Source organism: Salarias fasciatus, chromosome 5 (genome assembly GCF_902148845.1).
Source record: "Salarias fasciatus chromosome 5, fSalaFa1.1, whole genome shotgun sequence".
NCBI lineage: Eukaryota > Metazoa > Chordata > Actinopteri > Blenniiformes > Blenniidae > Salarias > Salarias fasciatus.
In genome coordinates, this window is record NC_043749.1 from 27,248,250 (window position 1) to 27,269,126 (window position 20,877).

Below are 20,877 nucleotides of genomic sequence, written 5' to 3' on the forward strand. Positions count from 1 at the left end.
TTCCCTGGGTTGATCTCAAACTGACGACACACAACGCGTTTGTAATATTGCTTCAATTAGATTTTAATAACTCGTAAACAAAATACAGAATTCACTCAACTTCAAGCTAAACAAAAGCTGCCTCGAACAAACACATCTGACTTTACAGTAGTGTATTAATAACAGATTGAAGGAGGGGAAAACATCATGAGGAAGAGGTTTCGGGATCGTGAGCGTCAAATAAAAGGTCCCAAGATCAAATCAAAGATATAAAGATATGAGGATCCATTGTGTCAGTATTTTATGATACTTTAGTGTGGCCTTAAAAAGCTTCAGAAGAAACAGTTTCTTCTTGTGTCGTTTAAAAAAAGGCACTATCCGGGCTCAACTCAGTCAGACAATATAAAGCTATACTTTATAAAACCAGACTGAAAGTAAACTTCACTTTAACGGCTTTGAAAATGTGTAACAGCAACTGCCGGGTGTGTGTTTACGTCCACGAGCCTTCGGGTGAAGGAGAAGGTTTCAGTGACGCCACCCCGTGTGAGACGGACCGAAATGGAAATCAACCCATGCACAGTGCACAGGCAAGCACTAAAGTCCCCTACACACACACACACACACACACACACACACACACACACACACACACACACACACACACACACACACACACACACACACACACACACACACTCACTCCGGTAGCAGCATGTCCTTTGTCAGCAGAAACGGGGACTGCGCGCTCAGCACTGCTGAAGAGGGACTTCTCTAATATTCACTTCTTTCACTTCTTACATGTCTCCTGGTAAAATAGCCAAAAACGGCACATCAGCAGTAAGACTCGGAGCGGAGTCAATCCTTCCACGACAAGACGTCTAACGCATTACATGCCTGTGTGTGTGTGTGTGTGTGTGTGTGTGTGTGCGCATGTGTGTGATCACACGTTTCAAACAGCAACAGCGTGAACCTCTGCCTGTGTTGACCGGACCACGTTCAGCCCGGCCGCCATCTTCAGGCCTCGTGTTCTCTCCTCTGCAGGTGCAGGCCGATCTCCACCTGGGTCTCCAGACACTCCTTGAGCTTGTCCTCCGTCAGCGTCAGCCGCTGCTCCAGGATCGAAACTGTCTGGATTCAGGGAGGGGGGACGGGAAGGAAGGGGATGTGTGAGAGAGAAGGAGCATGTTAGAGAGGGCTGCACAGAGTCAGCCTGACAGTAATGACTGCATAATGGCCGTGTGTGTGTGTGTGTATGTGTGTGTGAGTGTGTGCGCGCGTGTTCGAGACAGATGTTGTGCATGTAAGACAATCCAGCTGATTATTGTAGGGAAATCTGCTGCATGAGCTGAAAACACTCGAGTCTCTGTGTCTGGCACGCTCTCCGTCTTGTCCTCTCTCACACACGGTTGCATAAACACACTTACAGAAAAAAACAAAACACAACAAGAAAGTCGCTTTCCGACACAGGACGGCGTGTGTGGGTAGTGAGATCACAGCGCGACATACTTTTCCTCCCAGCATCCTCCAACAGTGACGGCGTTTGTTGAGTGTGTGTGCTGCTCTGTGCCGTCTGAGCCTGCAGGTGGAAGTCTCGGGGGTTTCAGAGTCGGAATGAAAAGACAGGGGAGGTCTGAACTGGCTTCATTCGGTCGTAGCTTCAGGAGATGCGTCGAGGCGATAACTAGATCAGATTCTCATTGTTAAGATGAAAAATATTATATTTTTATTCAAGCTAACAACCAAGTAGAATGAGCACATTATGAGTTTTTGCTAAAACAAAAAGGCCTCAGAACCCAGGAAAAAAAAAAACACACCATGGAATGAGGTTGGCTGCATCAAAACTGTAGATATAACCAAAAACATCACCGTGCAAACACCAAACAATCAATCGCACTTTTATTCCATATTGAAAACGGTGTCATTCTGAATACACACACATCATTTATCCTCTGCCGTATCCGTATTGCATGTGTTGACGTCACTCTGTCAGATAAAATCGGCAATATTTTGAGCAGCCTCTGTTAAAAACGAGCAGCTAACGTCGTTAAACATGTTTTAAAATTCTGCACCAAAGCTGCCAAAACTGAAGCGAAGCACAAACAAATGCCAGATGCATTTTAATCACATTAGCAGAGTGACGGGGTCGCCGCTAACGGCTCTTTGCTCCGTAACCTTATAAAGATGATGGTGGGCTGCAGCTGAACATGGGTTCAAGTACAGGGTCCACAGGGGTGAACGGGGCTAAACGCTGCTGCCGCCAGTTAATAAACCGCTGAAGTGGCCTCAGGTGAAAATATGATTTTGTGTTTGGGTAACCCGTGATTTTCTCTAGATTTTTTTTTTGGAGGGGGAATAGAAAGTCTTTGCTAAAGGCAAGGCAGCATAAAAGGAAAAGAAATTCTGACTAATAAATCTTGACCTTGAAATGAACGCTAGCGGGTGGGTACGCCGAGCAACAATACACCACATTTACTGCTTATAGGAAAGTCAGAGGACAACTTGTTTTCAGTGAGACTGAATGTAAAGAGCTTTCCCAACTTCAAAACAAGCTAAGATTCAGAGAATCAGGAGGATTGCGGAAAGCAGACCTGGGCTGGAATGGGCGCTCCCCGGCCGAGGACAGCAGCTTCAACCGGTGGAGCATCCAGAGCAGAGGACAGCACAGACCCACAATGCTCCTTTTTCCTCCATCCACCAAAAACACACTCAAACTGCTGCATATGATCGGGTTTTTCCCCCCCTCCTTCCCTGCGGCTGAGACAGTTAAAATCATTTTGAAAAAAACTGTTATAGAGGTCATTTATGATTAATTAATTACAGGTCTGTTTTCAAAATCAGACCTTAAGGCAAAAAGTCCCGGGAAAGCAGAGCAGATTGATGTATTCCTGGAAAGTATTAACTGTGAAGCCATTCTGAGACTGAACAGGAGCAATTTTCTTGATGGCAGCTGCTTTAACCAATTCAAATTGACCTCAAGCCAAGGTTTTTCTTCTGCCTCTGATTAATTCATGTCATTTAAAGTCTATTAGCTGTAATAATAGCTAAAATGTCTGCATAAAGACATTTGCCTTGATATTTCATTTTTTCCTTCTTTCTCGCTGCTCAAACTTCAAAGCCAAGAGGAACAAATTAAGCTGAATTTTCATGTGGTTTGTTGTTTACCTGAAAGAAAAGCAACGAAACGAGCAGATAAAGCACCATAAACGGCCAGAGCACTATTAACAAATGCGAAAAGCACGCCTCAAAAGACGCCGGAGCTCAATAAAACGGCACACATTAAAAAAAAAACAAAAAAACAAGATGACACTAATTTCGGAGTCTTGTTTTTGTGGAGGCACTGAAGTGGCAGCCGTTGCTTCTCCATCTCTGACATAACTGTTTCACTGAGCTAATGTTGCCTGGTGACAAACACAATCCCAGCGCCGGAGCGCTTCTCAATGGTCGTGTCTGGCAACAGAAATTTGGAGAAGGGGGGAGGAATGCTCAGTAAACAGTAAACACTCCGTCCCCAGACGTACCCGGCGCTCCGGGTTCGGGCCAGCGAGAGCACCGAAGTGTGTCAGCGTGTCCTGACCTGCCGTCGCGCGGCAATTCACGGCTTGTGCCGACGAGGGCAGCTTGGAAATTGCTAGAAAGCAGCGCGAGATGAGTCACTCAACAAGTGCTCCAGCAGAGGATGAGGTGGGATGGGGGGGATACTCCAACACTCAAACGCTGAGGAGTGTAAATCATTACGGCATATATCACACACTGAGGGCAGATATGGAAGTGAGTCCTGACATCTTTTCATCACTGAACTGCAGTCGAGGTTTTCCAGCTCCCGTCTCATTTCTCTTCCAGGACAGTCTCTTCCTGATCATTTCACCATCAACTTGATGTAAAGACGGCTCTGCCTGTAATACTATAAACTGCCTCTTAATTCCCTTTTGTCCTGAATTTTCATTTTGTTATGTCTTGTTTTTCTCTATGATTTTAATGTAATTATATGCGTGTCTTTCTCTCTGTGAAGCATTTTGAATTGCATTGTGTACAAATGGTGCGAAACAAATAAACTTGCCTTGCCTTCAATTTGTTCTCACAAATTACAAATATTATACACTCAGTATAGGCCCTGTTTATATGTTAAGTTGTCGGTTTTAATGAGAGCAGGGCTAAGAGCCACATGGAAACAGGGGAAAAGGCAACTTTTCTGAAACGCTGCAACTTCGCATGGGCACCACGGCTGTAGAAAATAGTTCTTCAGTAACAATGTTTTCCTGCAGAGTGTCAAGACTCCCAGCTCAGATTCTCCGGGACTTGGTAGTTTCATTACAAAAATAAACCACAGCGGCCACTAGTGGCCCAACAGGAAAACTACATCATTTACAGCCCGAGCACTTGTATTTATTGTACTGTTGTTATTTATTTGCATGTGAATGATCTGTGTGCTGCTGGACACCGGAATTTCTCCCTTGGGAGATTAATAGTTTTTTTATCTATTATTATTATCTATCTATTATCTACAGCATTTCTGTCATTTCCATGGAAACGGAAATCATGTAAACTCCAACATTTTCTGAAACCAAAACACAAAGAATATGCATTTTCACTTGAAACGCTGCGTTCAAAGGGCCACAGTGTGAGTACAGGGATGTGCTAAACACGGAGAAATGGTCTCAATCTGTGCATCAGCACACTTCATTGCTGTTCGGATGAAAATGAAAGGACAAAACGAAAAACTGACAAAAAAAATTGTGATTTCTGAACATCTTGATGTGTGCTCTTTAAATAGTTAACTTCCTGTTGACACACTAACATGATGAATGAGAGAAGGATTATTACCTTCCCGAGATAACGTGACGGTCTGTCATCGGGGACGGGTCCGAGGATGTGTGGATGAGCGGCGTTTCCTTCTGGGTCATCAGCCCAGATATCATCTCCTGCCATTTCATGCTTCATGTGAGTGTTCACTTGTGTTTCCTCTCTCGCTCCCTCCAGCTGCCCGTTCCTGTTTTCCAGATCAATGCTGCCCTGCTCATGGCACCACCTTGATAGGGTTACCTCTTCCTCCACCCGGCTCGCTCTCGGTGTGTGTGTGATGCTGCACGTGTCCCCAGGCAGCGGCAACATTATACAGGCCTATGGTTTTCATCTGGAGTGGAAACCAAATCTTTATGCTCCTAAAAATAGAGCGAGCTGTTTTTCTTTTCTTTCCAGAACACATTATACTCCCCGTTGCCCTGAGCACTACTGGCCTCTGTTTCAGAGTCTCACAGCTTTGGTATGACCCATGTGCTACGACAGGCCGAAGGCTGGTGGAAGACAAGCGGGTGCTGTGAGCGCTGAGAATGGAAAGTCTTTTCCATTAGAGAGAGCGACAGAAATGCTTAAAAATGCAAGTTTTCAGATCCGAACGTGTGCAAAACTTTTTTTTCTAATGAACATGATCCAAGGAAGAATAAAGCATTGAAATGTTGCATGTGAGGTGAAACACCAATGTAGTTTAACTCCTCTGTTATATCTTCCATAACCACAATAAAATACAAGGTTTGTCAGAAAAGTGAAAATGACGCGATAAATAAACCGACATTTTTGGTGTATGAGCCAAATAATGATCATTTCAAATGATTCCTTTTTCCTTTTGTTGGAATGTCTTTCCAATGGGAAACGTGTGCCACGACATGCGACTGTGACCTGGTTTCTGTATTTTAAGAACTAACATGAGAGCGGCAGAGAGCGGAAAGCGAAAGGTTCATATGTTGAAGGAGCTAACGCAGCAAACCGACGCTTTGGAAGCTTCGGTTTAACGTTGAATAATTCATCGCCTTCTCTCGCCGTCTCCTCGACTATTAGTGTTACAAAGAGACGCGATCGCGAAAAAACAATGCTGGAGAAAAGCCTCATAAAGGAGAATTAATATAGCGCAGGCATAAATATTGTTTTATCAGTGCAGTCTCTGAAGGACGGGTAGCAATTAGAAAAAGACTGTTTATTCCCAGACAAGAACTACATCCTGGAAACAAAACAAACAGATGTAGGCTCAGAAACACAAACAGTAGACTGTATTTAAAAAACCATACATGCAAAGCGTGTATTTTGGGAAGTGAAATGCAGCTTCGTTTCCACTTTGTGAACTAATTTAAGAACACTGACAAATGTTTCAGTGTATTTTAACCAAGTCAGACTTCAGTTTAAAGAGGGTCTGCATTGTTTTCGTCAACATTACACAAAGGCAGCTATTTCAAGATAAAGCAGTCCCAATGTAAAGCTAATAAAATCACTTTCAACACTGGCGGCTTCTGTGTAAAGAGGGATGTGGGATAACAGTGCACGGCACAAAGCACGATGGGATTTGATGACATAATCGGTGTATATCAACATTATAATACATATTTGAAGTTGCAGCCAATCGATGGTGGAACCGATCACTCAGTCAGAGACGTTTAAAGCATTTAAGTCGCTGGTTCTGCTGCTGCGACCCAGAAACTTTCATGAAAGCCTACAGGTTCAGGAAAACACCAGAAATCGCTCTGAAAGATCTGGAAATGACTGCAAAGCCACATAGGGGAGAACAATTCCTTTTCCAGTAGAATACATGTCATTAACGGTGATTAGAACTGCGTGTTAACACAAAATGTAAGCGAAAGAATCGACAGAATTTCCCTTAAATGACGTTCTAATCTGAGGAATCGGCGTGGAGAAGTCATCTCCCTTGTTTCCACCAGTGAGGAATGAAAACAAACATTAAAGGCCTCAGAATAAAACTGGATCCAGGTGGTCCATCTGGTACCGTGGTGGGGGTACTTCAGGCTTGAAAGGAAAAGACTGGCACGGCCCCCTGGGAGGAGTCGGCGAGCTGCCTGGCAGCCCCGCGCCAAAATAAAACACTTCCACATGCTTCACAACAGCTTGATCAAGGAAGAGGGACATGAAACGGCCAGTCTGGGGGGAAACCTTTGACAGAAACAAAGAAGGAGAGTTTCTGTGTCTCTACAAGACAATTAAGTATTCACACTTAATATAAGTGAGCGGGGCGCTGACTGCCGCTGGTATTCTTATAAGAATGATGTGTTTTCCTCAGGGCACAAAAACCTGCAGCTAAAACACAGTATCTCTCTCTCTCTCTCTCTCTCTCTCTCTCTCTCACACACACACACACACACACACACTCACAGGGCAGACCTCTCTGTGCTCTCTTTGTGCTCCTTCTCTCGGAGCTCTGTCCGTCTCTGTGACCTTCTGACGGCCATTCCTGCTCCTCGGCCTCTGCCTTTCAGACTCAATCTTCGCCTCTCGCAGCACGACGGCGTGATTTCATTTCTCTCACTGGCCTTTTTGTTCGATCCCCAAACCGTTTTCCTTGGTTCACCGCCGTCTCAGACACGTTTACTTTTACCAGGCAACAAAGGAGATGAATGAGACTTGAGTCTTTCCTTACTGTGGTATTCAAATGATGGATAAGATAAATATCGTCGATAAAATGGATTATAATGGCACTTATTTACATGATGGTACAAAGCTGATCCACCCATCCATCCATCCATCCATCTCCAATGAAATATAACACAAACAGCATTAAAACTGGATCTACAACAGTTTTAGGTCAGTGTAACTAGTGTACCTGAACTGATTTCTATCCCTTTATTTTCAGATATTCACCAATCTTGAGCTCAACAGTCTTTGAGAAAATGCAGTACAATAAAAAAGAAAATGGTCTGTACTGAAAATGAACACCTTTGATTAATCACTCCCCAGTCAGCAGGCATTAGATTGGCATGCAGAATGAAGTTTGAATGTTTAATGTGATTATACAAGGATTGCAATGAGCTCGAGACTAATGGGTGTTTCCCTGCAGGATCCGTTTAACGTGCACAGATGTCGCCTGATCCTCCCAATAAACCCTGGTTAGGCAAAGAAGTGAAGGGACTCTGGTATTTAGGCAGGGATATGTACAATATTGGTGTAGGTGATGGATTTGCACATTATTGTTACTGTTCATAGAGTTATCTGGTGGGGATTAAATCCAGATGTGAGTGGTGGTTTGAGCTTCAGACTCTCCAGAGTAAATCATCCAGACTTCTGCTTACGCTTTGCTCTGGCCATTAATGGGACACAGTATATTTACAAATGTTACACTAATGACAAATATTAATGCACGAGTGCAGAACTCATGCGTCGTAATACGTCTGAGTGGAATTACCTACTGGCTGAGCTGAGACCAGCTGTGCCGCTCTCCTCGCTGTTACCACCTTCATGCTAATGGACAAAAGCCTTTTTGTAAACAGTGCAGCTCTGCAGCTTCAGGTAACCAATAATGTACCCAGGAGTTGGTCTATTCAGCGAGGAAAGGATGTTTCCTTTACAGCATGTCTGACAAGAGCAAAGTCTGGCGTCAGTTTAAGAAATCAGATGTGTGTGTTCGTCTTTCATCATTTGTTATTCTGTGTTGAATCAGTGGATCGTCTTCCTCCAACACTCCTGCTTCCTCCTGCGTCTTCCTCACTTTCCCATCAAACTGTCCCTCTGATGTTCTCCGGTTCATTCTGATCACTCCCAATGTGAACCTCAACACCCTCAGAACCCACACTTCCAGTTCAGCCTCGCATCTATCGAACAGAACCACCGCCTGTGGTTAATATTAATCACATTTTAAAATCTGGGGGAAAAAATATAATATGAGAATTGACACAAATTGATCGTGAGCAGAGCTTTTAGGGGCTAAAGTGGTTGCTGTTCTCTACTGTTTTTGCTCAGCAATCTATTTTTGTCGTTGCAGGCTCCGGTTTGGTCCAACTATAAACTGTATCTGGTCGTCACGAACCACTCACACTATCAGCAGTGTGACTGGCTTTTGCCTCAGAAATGTTTTGAAGATTTTCTCGAATTGATCACACCAGCACAAAAGTTTAAATAAAAAAACGGATGAATAAAGAAATGCAGAAAGCGGTTTGTTCATCTTACAAACATGTTAGTTTTCCTCCAGCTCGGAGAGATTAGTGGAATTTGAATATGTGTGAAATATGGCCGTACAGTAGAACAGTGGTTAGCACTCTCACTTCACACTGACCAGGGTCTCTGGTTCAAGCTGAGCTTGGGTGTATGCAGTCTACATGTTCTACAGTGAGCTGGGATCCATCCCAGAACGGGGTGAAGCAAAACAGAAGTGGACAGAAGTGGACAGATTTTTTTTTTTTTTAATAAAAAACTCAAAAATCTTCATCTCACAGTTTTCACCATATCTCAGTATGTCCCAGCTCGAATCAGCAAAGGCTTCTGGGAAGCTCTCAAATTTCAAACAACACCAGTAATACACAACTGTGCAGATTGAGTTCTATGAAGTACCCAAAAAAACACTGAAATGGAAGTGAATATTTGTTGAATACTCCTGTGTGTGTGTGTGTGTGTGTGTGTGTGTGTGTGTGTGTGTGTGTGTGTGTGTGTGTGTGTGTGTGTGTGTGTGTGTGTGTGTGTGTGTGTGTGTAGCTGAAACCATATCTGGCCTGCAGGTTGAACAGTAAAATAAAAAAAAAGGAAAGAAGGAAAGGAAAAGCTTTTGTTCTGAACAGTGTGGGAGGCGGGCGGGCAGGCAGGCACATCCAGAGCACAGAACGTGATGTTTGTGAGGAAAGATTAACACGTCTTCTGCTTACCTGAGTGAGAATATCCAGCTGACCTATGATGTGCTCCAGCGTCGAGGCTAAGCCTGGCGAGACCCCTGCGTCTGGGGGCGGGCTCTGCGTTCCCTCCCCGTGCGGAGGCTGCTGGAGACCCCGGGTCTGCGTCCGGGAGGTGGAAGAGGACCCGCTGCTGGGCTTCCTGGAGGCGTGGGAATGAGTCGCTCTACTACGACTGTTGTTGTGAGTGTGGGCAGCGGTTTGATGCTCCGGTCTGGCGAGGTGCTCGGCCGGTTCAGGGCTCTGAGAGCAGAGAGGGCAGAGGGCGAAGGACTGTTAAAAACCAATGTACACATCTCCATAGCAGAGTCACTGTTGTGTGTTTAGTAAAGAGACACTTGGATGTGTCCTCAATCAACCATTTCTCGATTTATTTCACTATTTCCATTCGTCGACACTTGAAACTTTTCAGTCTAAATTCTCTTTCTAGGAGGGAATATGAATGAATGTGACTGTGTGTCCGTGTTGGACCTGTGATCAGATCAAGGTGTGGAAGATGAATGAATCGATATTAGTGGTTCTAGTTTCAGAATCTTCTTCAAACTGAAGAAGAAACTTCTTAATAGAAGCACTGATTTTGAGTTTGTAAGATCAAGAGACATTCATTAGAATCTTGACAGATGAAAAGAAGAATTAAAGCCACTTTTTTGCTTCTTCAAAAATATCCAAATTTCTTTGAAAACATGCAGATTTAACTAATTCTTTTAGCTGCAATCCCTCTTAACAACTTGTACATTATAAACGACTGCGATAACTTAAAAAAAAAAAACTCAAAACATGGACGCTTCAAAAGAGAGAAACTGCTGACGAGCACTTCCCTACAGCATGAGGCACAGACACAAACGTCTGCCGTCAGTCTGCACGTGTTATGATTAATTCATTGGAGCATAAACCCAAGATGGTGAGTGACCACGTCTCCCCATCCCCACATCTGTGTGACTAAAGCAGAGCACACATCCTCAGGTTGCTTCTGTTTTTTTTTTGTTCTCCATTGCAGACCCTTGTGTGATTGTGCGTGATGATGAGGGCGGCTGTGCGTAACCTCCGTCGCTCCCTGGAAGACAACAGCTCTTTCACTCGTCACCGCGCAACAGGAAACCTATTCACAGTCTGCCGAACACGGCGTCGAGCGCCGTCGTTTCCAAGCCGAGCCTCATGAGCGGCGCCGTCAGCCGCACACGGAGGCAACACAGACTGCCACGGAAATAATGCGGCTGGCGGCTCCCTGCAGTCACGCACAAAGAAGCTGTGACACGCTCCCTGATAAGATTCAGTTACAGTGTCTTATTTAGGCGATTCTGACAGTTTGAAGCAGAAACCAGTGTCAAGGAGAGGTATTGTTCAAAAACAAAAACAACAAAAAAAAAGATACTGACATGAGAAAGCGCTTACAGTTGTAGCCTGCGAGAAGAAAGTGAGAAGAATTTACAAACAACATGACTTATTTCTGGCAGGCGGCCCAATAAAACAATGTGAAAATGAGAGAATACACCCCGGATCACACACAAGCTTCAGGTCTTAATGTGGTTAAATTGTTCAAATAAACTGCTCATTTCAGGGAATTATGTTTTCTCTTGAAAGTAAATCAAGTCAACGCTGATTTATTTACACAGCTCAAGAGTGGTTACAGCAATTCTGTTCATAACAAATAAAAAAAAAAGGAGATTATTCAGTGTCTCTGACTGAACTGCAAAATGTACCTGCAGCGCTGACACTGAGCTGCAGCTGCTTTCCTCAAAGCTACATATGAACTCAAGGTTAAACTCAGCCTTCTTTTTATTAACATATCGCAATGTCACGTTAGTGATTTTCTCACTGGAACTTATTTATCTGCGCTTTTCAGGACACCCAGGGTCGCTGTACTCAGTGAATATGTTCAAATACATTTAAGTGTAAAAACATAGTAATGGCAGTTTGAAAAGAAAAACATTTAGGGGTTTTCAGGTCATCGATCCATTTTTCCTAAATATTTGAAAAACAACTACATAAGTACTCACATTTTCTGGAGTTCATTGAACTTTTGCTCATACAGAATTATCTTTTACAAAAAGAACTTTTAAAAAGGTTTTTTTTTTTTTTTTTGAGCTACTGTTGCTCTGGGTCAGTTTTTCTCAGAGTCCCAGTCTTTGGACATCATGTTTAAATTTTTCTAAATTTGAAGTTTAGCAATACGTAAATAAAAACTCATTTTATTTTCTGTACACTGTGAAATATTAATTTGGTGACAATTCGTCACTGTGTTACCCAAGATGCCACACATAACCAAGAATGCAATAGTGGTCAATAAGATGCAAAATGTGACCGTTTTAGATGTAATTAAGTCAATAATAACAGTAATTTTCATTGGATTCAGGATTTCACAGTTATGTCGGTTTACTTGGTGGATCTCTATAAAATATTTCCTCTAAAGTTAAAGTGACTTTACGGGACAATGATTTATATTTCATGATGAGAGCATCTGGTCATCTTCTGGAAATAAAAACAGAAAACCTTCACTCCAGAGTGAACAGTGGATTCATGTCACGTTGTCCACCTTCTGCACGGCCAAGTGTTCAAAGTAAGTATGAATGAAAGGAGAAAATGTGAAACTGTTTTTAGCACTTGGATAATAGAGCCATAAATCAATACAAGAAATAAATTATGAAACTTTCTAAATGTGGTGCATTACTTTATGGCCCGTATGAGTTTTCCAGCAGCTACTTTAATTTAAAACTCATTTCCTAGAAGCACTACGTTACATAATTTCCCATCACATCATTACTCCGGTGTTTTATAAGCCATGCAGTTTTGTTGACCGGCACCATTATTTGTCACGAACATGACAACCTTGAAATCAGACCAAACATTTCAGTTCGGCAGAGACTCCATGAGAATATATTAGAAAAGACAAGTTAGCGGTCTGCTGAATGGCGAGCGAGTGACAGGGGGGACGGGGACATAATAGAGCAGCTCTGCTGAGTCTACAACCTTTCCCAAGACTGGATTAACTCCTGTTGAGTGTATGACTTACAGCTTTGTATAAAACAGCTGCTTAAACACACACAGACACACACCAAGCGCTGGGCACCACGTGCTCGCACAAAGACCCAGGTAAATATGAACGGAGACAAATGTGCATACATGTGTTGCTCATATGTGTAAAATTATGAAACGCTGAGTGAAAAAACCCACAAGACGCACGCCGCCCCTTTGAAATGTCTACAAACCCATCAATCACTCTTCTGACTGTTTATCGACCGTTTAACCACGTTTGAATCACTCGTAATTGCTCTGTAACTGCTTTGCATTACTCTTCATTGTGCTTTGGTCCCAAATTGCACAGCTTTGTGTGTGAAAACACCCGACGATGTATCAACAGGTAACCAGATGACAAAAAATAAAGTCCAGCTGTTTTCGGTGGGTCCGAGCACCGTTGCCGTGGAAACAAACCCCTAAAATGCAACGGCAGCTTTCTGCTTTCACTTGACGACACTGTCGTGTAAATGTTGTCTCAGATCATTCGTGTGTGAAGAGGGCCTGAGCTTGGTCAACAACATCCCAAAAAACCGTTATCTTCTCTACTCACTGCTACAGTTCAATATATTTCACTTTTAAAGGGAAACGTAAAATTATATCATTTTGGTTTGTTTTCCAATAATTACTCATGTAAATTCACCACTGTTGTTAAGGTGGGACACGGGGGGGGGGGGGGGGGGGACACCCTGTTATGTACCAGCGTGCATACACGTGCATGCAAACACTGTAGCCACCCCTCTAATGAATCACCTGGAGTGGAAAAACCAACAGTGGAAAATTTCCTGAGGTCCAAATTAACTCTTTAGTGTGGCACAGCCAGTTATCAATGTAGCCTGCAAGCTGAGAGAGAGAGAGGGAGGGAGAGGGAGAGAGAGAGAGAGAGAGAGAGAGAGTCAACTCCAATAAACCAAATACAAACTGATTTTGGATATTACTCTTGATAAAGTCTTCTTTGCACCCTTTTAATGATTGATGGACAACATACAATCAAGAGATGCTTAAAAGAGAATACATTTTTATTTTATTTTTTTTTTGTTGCTCAAACTCCTGAAACAGAATGGCTTGTCGAAGGGAGCTTGATGAGAATTGGTGAGAAAAAGGCAGTTGCCTTTCTCAAATACTTTTCCATCTGTGGGTCTAATTCAGTCCAAGGACTTCTTTTTTTTTTTTTTTTTTAGCTCTTAAAAACTGTAGCCGGAAGAAGAAGACCGATATAAGCGCTGTGTCCAATCCTCAGTTGACCTGGAACATGTGTTTTTAGTGGCGTTCTGAATTACCGTGTTAAATGTTCTGCTTGAAACACTTCCTGAAGCCACTGACACAGAGACGCAATTCCGTCCCTAAACTCACCTCACCACATTTAAAACGACTTATTTCAGCTCTCGCTTTCTTATAGAAAGACGTTACATTACGTTTCCCCCACTGGCGTCTTTACTGATGTACGACTGTGATTCACACAAAATGTGAAGAAAATTCAATGGAGTTGTGCGTGTTCTCTTAATGTTTCTGTCACCAGCATTTATACTAAAAAGGGTGGTAAAATTGTAACTTCATTATATTTCTCCATTTTTTCCTCAAACTATTTATGACAAACTGGTAACAGTCACAGAAAACTCAAGTAATTATTCGCAACATTGACTTCCATGACACTTGTGAATGATTTCTGTAATTTGTGAAAATGGTGACAAATGAAGCTTAACTGAGTAATTCTCATACAGTAACAGAAACACTGCATCATGTCTGGCCCGACTGTTTCCAAAAACATCTCACATAATTAATGCACTTAACATGTAAAAAATAAGAACAGAAACAAACCAACAAAAAAAATAATTTCTGTACATGAAGCAAGTGACAGCGACAGCTAACACACCATACTGTGGCAAAGTGTGTCTCGCTAGGATGAGTCCAGTAAACCACAAACAAAACAGTCTTCAAATATCATTTAGCAACACTCTTCTGCTGAAATTTTTCACTTCCAAGTGTCAACAAGTGTCCTCTATTTAGGTCGGTAAATGGAAAAGTTTTCGACGTTCTGGGAGTCCGTTTACACGACAACAGACCTCGGAGCCACTGAAAACTCATCTTTTCAGAAACGATGTATTTTCACTTGAAACATTAACAGCTGTTAATGTAAATTTGGCCTCAGTCGGAGCCTTAAATCAACTCACACTCTGCGTTGGACGTCCTGGCACGACTTTCAGCTGGGTTTCATCTGTGAACACGAGCACTGATTGCAGCAGTTTGGGTGTGCGAGTCAATCATTGTATGCAACACGTATGTAGCGAGCTGCAGATAATGGACTGCAGGTCTGTATTCGAGTGGTCACTTTGACTTGTCAAACACAGGTGTAACTAATAACGTGAGCGGCGGCTGAATTCCCCGTAGCCGCTCCACTCCTCACGCTGACTCACTGGCACATTTCAACGTAACCCGACCACCATTAATGTTACTGATATTAGTCATACCTGTGCTTTGACACATGAAAATGCCAAAAAACAGAGTTGTTGGTGAACTGATTAGTTATTTTTAACAGAAACGATTAACTCTGAGCTGAATTTCTTAGCACAAACAGTTTTCGTGTGATAATAAAAATCATCCTCAGCCTCATGTGGATGAAAACAGATAATAAAAAATCTCAATTTAGGAGGAACAGCAGGTAAACGCTGACAATAATGATGGATTTCTATAATTGGGAGGTAAAGATGTGGTTACTGCTCGCAGCTGTTTTGAAAAAAAGTTCCAAAGTTAAACTTGGAAATGCATTTCCGAAGTGTGGGACTGTACGTTTTACTGCTGGCACAACCCCGACATGAGGACGAGGCCAGGCAGCAGATCTGACAGCAGACACTACCGTGTGCTTCTCTTCGCTGCAGAACAGTTAACTGTTATACAGAAACGCCTACTTTCATCTGATCTCTTATTACGGTGGCTGTCAACTCTGAAATTACCAAGTGCCAGGAGAATATGGACCGAGTGTCATGAGACTGATGGCAAACATCGCTGTCCACCTTAAACCTTTCATTTATGCTGCTATGTGTGTCTTCTCTTAGCACTGTGCTGATGGTTTGTTGTACTCTTTCTTCCCATGCTCCCCCATTCCAACCCTGGGACGTGACTAAGACTTAGAAACAGGTGCAGCTGGAGGTTTCTTCCTTGTAAAGTCGAGGTTTTCCTCTATAAACCACAAACGTGGAACTGTTGTTTCAATATATATTTTACTGAGGTACTGAAAAGTAAATGTTCATAAAAAGTCAGGCGATTATGTTCTGACTGATGCTGAATGAATCAAACAGAAGTGAACATATTTCAGTATTGACCAGGATGACGGCGCTTCAACCCTTCATTTTCTGTTTCTCCCTGACTGCTCCCTCCCTCTGCCGCCTCCCACTTTCATTTCAGTGTTCTGTCTTTTGTCTCTCTCTGTTTTCTTCCCGCCATCCATCTCTTCTGATCGACATCTCCTTCAATCTTTCTCTGAACAAGTATGAGCAGGTGTGTGATAATGGCTCTCAAATTTTCTCCTTTCATTATCATGTTGCTTGACTTGTTTTTTTTCTTTTCTTTTCTTTTTCTCCCGCTCTTTCTTTGGGTGTACTCATGTTGACTGGCTTGCTTGTATGCTCACCCCGATCCTCCCATTTTACCTACCGCTCACTCTTCCCCCCTGCCGGCTCCTCGCTGATGCTCTCTCGCTCCACTAGACCATTAGGCTCTCTTTAACTCTGCTGCTACGCCGTCTTCAACACTCCCATGTCACACCCCCTGCCTTTCCTCTATCCCCTGCTGCCAAATGCATTCAACTCCTGCTGTCAGAACAATACCACCTGCCTGTTCATCCCGACACGCAAACACACACACGGCTGCAGACACTGCATCGGGAAGGAACCTTGATTGATCGGTAACAACTGGTTTTACTTCTTCTTTAACAGTAATTTAATAAAAAGGTAAAAGAGATAAAAGTTCATCCGGCTCCTGCAGCCTCTGGACTCCCTCCCTGCTCGCTCCGCTCCACATCCTCGAGCTGAGCGCAGTGGTTTGTGTGTGTGTGTGTGTGTGTGTGTGTGTGTGTGTGTGTGTGTGTGTGTGTGTGGAGCTGTGAAGGGAAGCCTGCTGCGAGCGTGCAGCTCGTCTGTCTGCACACGTGAGCGGGAAAAAGACCCAGATGTGAAGCTAGAGACAGAAAGACGGGGGGGGGGGGGATTAGGGGGGATGTGATCACAGAGAGCTGATCTGCCTGTCAGCAATGGCTGCCGCTTGTGCGCGCACACACACACACACATACATACACATCAATGCTTTTCATGCTCTCAGAAAAACAACAACAAAACAGCAAATTAAGATTTTCTCAGCTGTGTTGAGCAGAGAAGGACTGAACCACACACACACACACACACACACACACACACACACACACACACACACACACACACACACACACACACATATACACACACACACACACACACACACACACACACACACACACACACACACACAGACCTCATTTTAAAGATGGCTCATTGTGTTTCACAAACAGGCCTACATGTTCCTGGTACAGTGCCCATCACCGGCAAATCATCACGGAGAATCGCATCCAAGTACATTAAAGGATAAGCATATCAAATTAGCTTCTTATGAAATCCCAGTGGATTGGTTTCTGAGAGGGTAGTGGGCCAGCGTGGCCTTTGCCTCTGTATGAATAAACACAATGTTACCGTCTCCTCGGCCCATTTCTTCCTGAGGAAATGAATTACAGCTGGAGGCAATATCCTGTATTACTGGATGTTCAGCTGCACAAGAAGGGATGGTTTTAACACCTATTTGACATTACACAATGATTAGCTTTGATTTACCTTCATGAAAAGCTTGACACAGAATTACAAGGTCTTCCGACCTCGTTCTCAGATGAAGGTGTCTCGAGCGCTGAAAGGAGCAACACCGTAACGGGCGTCCAAACCACTGAAAGCATCATTTAGTCAAACCTGAAGTTTAGCTGAAGGCTGTTTATATTTTCTAATGTAGAAAACAACTTTTTTCATGATGAAGTAGCTGTTAGCTCTCTGGCTTCGTAGCGAGAATATCTTGGTGATCTTTCAGGGCGGCGTTTCCATGTCCTCCAGTAATCAGATTCCTCTTACAGTCCAAAAACCCGTTTGAGATTCATTTAAATTGTTTAACTGTCTGTTTGCTTCGTCCACGGTGTGTCCAGCCTTCATCCAGAATCTCACACCCCACATCTTTATTTTGTACATTCCTGCAGTATATTGCTTCTTTTTTCTTTCCCTCATAAAGTATTTCAATCGTTCTTCCAAGAGAAGTAACTGATCACATTTAGGCAAGCCGCTTGACATTTTTTTTCCGCCTCTGCTTCCTCCCTGGCGACACGTGCGCGAGACTCGCGGCAGTATACGAGCGATAAAGGGAGCGTATTAATAATAAATTATGAATGGATAAATTATACATGAAAAAGGGAGAAAATCTAGGAAGCTTGCACTTCCAGGTGCAGCTCTCCCCGGCTCTCCAACTGAAACAACTGGCAGATGACAATCTAATAAACAAGGATGAAAGAAATGTCAATGCCAGGAACTCACACAGGCTAATGAGGTTAGAGTGAGCATGTGCGTGTGTGTGAGTGTGTGTGTGTGTGTGTGTGTGTGTGTGTGCTTTGCAGTCAAAACATTTATTCTACTTTATTTATTCATCATTCATTGAACATTGGCAGATGTTAAAAGCACGTTAAGGAAATGAATCCAAATGAATGAAAGATAATTATCTCTTTAGAATTATTGTTTTTAATTGCTGTTTCAGTTTGATTCGTGAGACGGATTTCTATGGGTGTTTCTACTGGAACAACAACACGAGTAAAGATGTTTAAAGGCTGAATGAAAGTCAGTTCATGACGTGTTACATTAATCTTCAAGCTTTAATGTGTGAATGAGCAGATTAGATCACGTTGTTGTTTATTCAGTGATTGCAGTGTCTGGTCAGGCGATGTTGTGAAAATAAAGTGTTTTTTTTTTTCTTCACAATGTCCGACACAAAAAAGAAATAAACAACACATGGAAAGTAATATGAACTACAGTTGAGAACAGGAGTAACTGGTAAAAGTTATGAATTGTCATTTTATAAATTACACCATCGCCTCCTTATCGTCAGCTGTTAAATTAGTCAGTACTTGAGACTTATTCCCTCGCAAAACTATCAAGATTCTTTTGTCCAGATTTTATCGACAACATGAAAACGTCTCGTGTAGCCGCCCACATCGAGCATTTAGGTATGAACCCGCATGGCGCGATGCTAGCCTGCCACGATCTGGCTAATCTGGCATGAGTTATCGTGAAACGCTGTGAGAAAAAAAAAATGCAGATCGTCACAGAAACAGAGAGACGTTTCCACTAAAAGATGTTGAGCCTGAATGTCGGGAAGCAAACTGATAAGATGGTGAGAGCTGCTGGAGCAAAGGGCCTTGACTTCAGCAGCATCGAGGCTCCGAACGGCTCTCCGTACACGCATTTTGGGAAACAATGGTCGAAATACTTGCCGACAAATATCCCCACTGAGCGCACGGTTATAAATAAAGCTGTCGAGCTTCGATATTACTCTGTGTCCACTGTGTTAAATTGCCGTTACTACTTTTAACCGTCCGTTACTGTTCGATTCTGAGAGAAGAAATTTGGCTTCAGCTGGTTTCAACAATTTCGAGATATTTCTAGAAATAAGTGAAAGCAGATAATGCTCAACCTTCACGGTGAACATTGTTAAAATGCACTTTCAACGTGCTTCAAACACTGAATTTCAGCTGTGGACCTGAACTTAAAGAAAATAGAGGTCATACAGAGACTTGGATCTGACCTTCACAACTGTAGAGAACATAAATGGATGGATTCTTCAACAAGACTCAGAAATGATTCAACCACCTGAGTTGTATCAAAACGCTCGCTGACCGTTATTAAAGCTTATGTGTGTTCACATAAATGAGAGAGAGAAGAGCATAAAACCAGTCGAATTTCTCTCTCGTTTGAGATGTTCCTGTTTTGCTTTGCCAGGTACGTTCAGGTACCACGGCTACTGGAAGTACGAGCGAGGCCGACCGGCTCGGACAACAACCGAGAGCCGTGCCAGAGCTCGATGGGCGGCTTTCACAATTTTCAGTCGCGAATCGGCCGCTGCCAAAACACGCACACATCAACCGTTTGGTCAATAAAGCACAAATGCAGTAATACATCAGCTACCATGCGTGTGTCTCTCAGAAACGCCGGCATTTAGCAGGTTAGACTGCTGTCTTTTTTGCCCCCAATAAATCACACGCAGAGGATTTCTTTTCCAACTAAACCTTCAGGTGGCTACATTAAAAAAGACAGACTTCCCAGTGAAAAGGTTTTCGTAAGAACAGGACTTCTCAGAAGAAGAGAATATGTTTCAGACATCGCACTAATCATCTCTCTCAGCATGGTCCAGCTGCCCACTTTGTAATCACCCTTTCAGGCACATCTGTAATAACTGTTGTCAAGTAGAGCAGCTATTAAAATCAATTTAAAATCTTGAGCTCACGGCAGACAGGGGGAGGGAAAAAAAAAAGAGAAAGGCAGCCAGACTGAGCAGGAGAAAAGAGGCCTGAAGGGCCGGTACAAATGAAGGTGTTTAAAGGACACTGCAGACACACTCTTCAAGCACTTTTTGTTAGAAATAATCACATTTACATCACCAGTGCTTCTGAAACACTTGAGAATAATTTTCCCTGAAGCTCATTCAGTAATCCTGAAAGACCTGCCACTTAACATCTGTGTGCATAACATTGTTAAATCGTGTGAAAGTTTAATATTTTTTTTTGGATAGAAAACTCTTCTTTGGTGAGAAAACGCAGAACCGTGATCAATGAGTAATTTACTGGATGCGGTGAGGATATTGTGCGGCCGCCCGCCTCTGCAGCTGCGAGACGCGTCGCTTCATTTTCAGTCCGGATCCTCCAGTATAAAAGAGAGGCTGCATCGCGGGGCGGGTCGATTTAAACTTCAAGCAGAGCGATCAATAAGAGAAACGGGAGACACTGAGGGCGAGTGTGTGTCAAACAAAAACGAGAGAGAGAGAGAGAAACACAGAGAGAGAGAGAGAGAGAGAGAGAGAGAGAGAGAGAGAGAGAGAGAGAGAGAGAGAGAGACGACCTTGCCTGTGCCCTTCTTGATGAAAGTAACACAGTAGGAGTCAAACAGGTCGAAATCTAAACCATTCC

At 43.1% G+C, this 20,877-nt stretch overlaps 1 protein-coding gene across 1 annotated transcript in view; it reads right to left on the reverse strand.

Annotated features, from left to right (window-relative positions):
• Nucleotides 1-993: 993 nt before the first annotated feature.
• The window catches only part of LOC115388464 (POC1 centriolar protein homolog A-like), a 35,976-nt gene continuing 16,092 nt past the window's right edge, over nt 994-20,877 (reverse strand). Inside the window, exons 10-11 of the mRNA XM_030091628.1 lie at nt 9,609-9,875; nt 994-1,107 (exon numbers count right to left, since the gene is read on the reverse strand). Of these exons, the coding sequence (XP_029947488.1) occupies nt 994-1,107; nt 9,609-9,875 (381 nt within the window). The remainder of the gene's footprint in view (nt 1,108-9,608; nt 9,876-20,877) is intronic.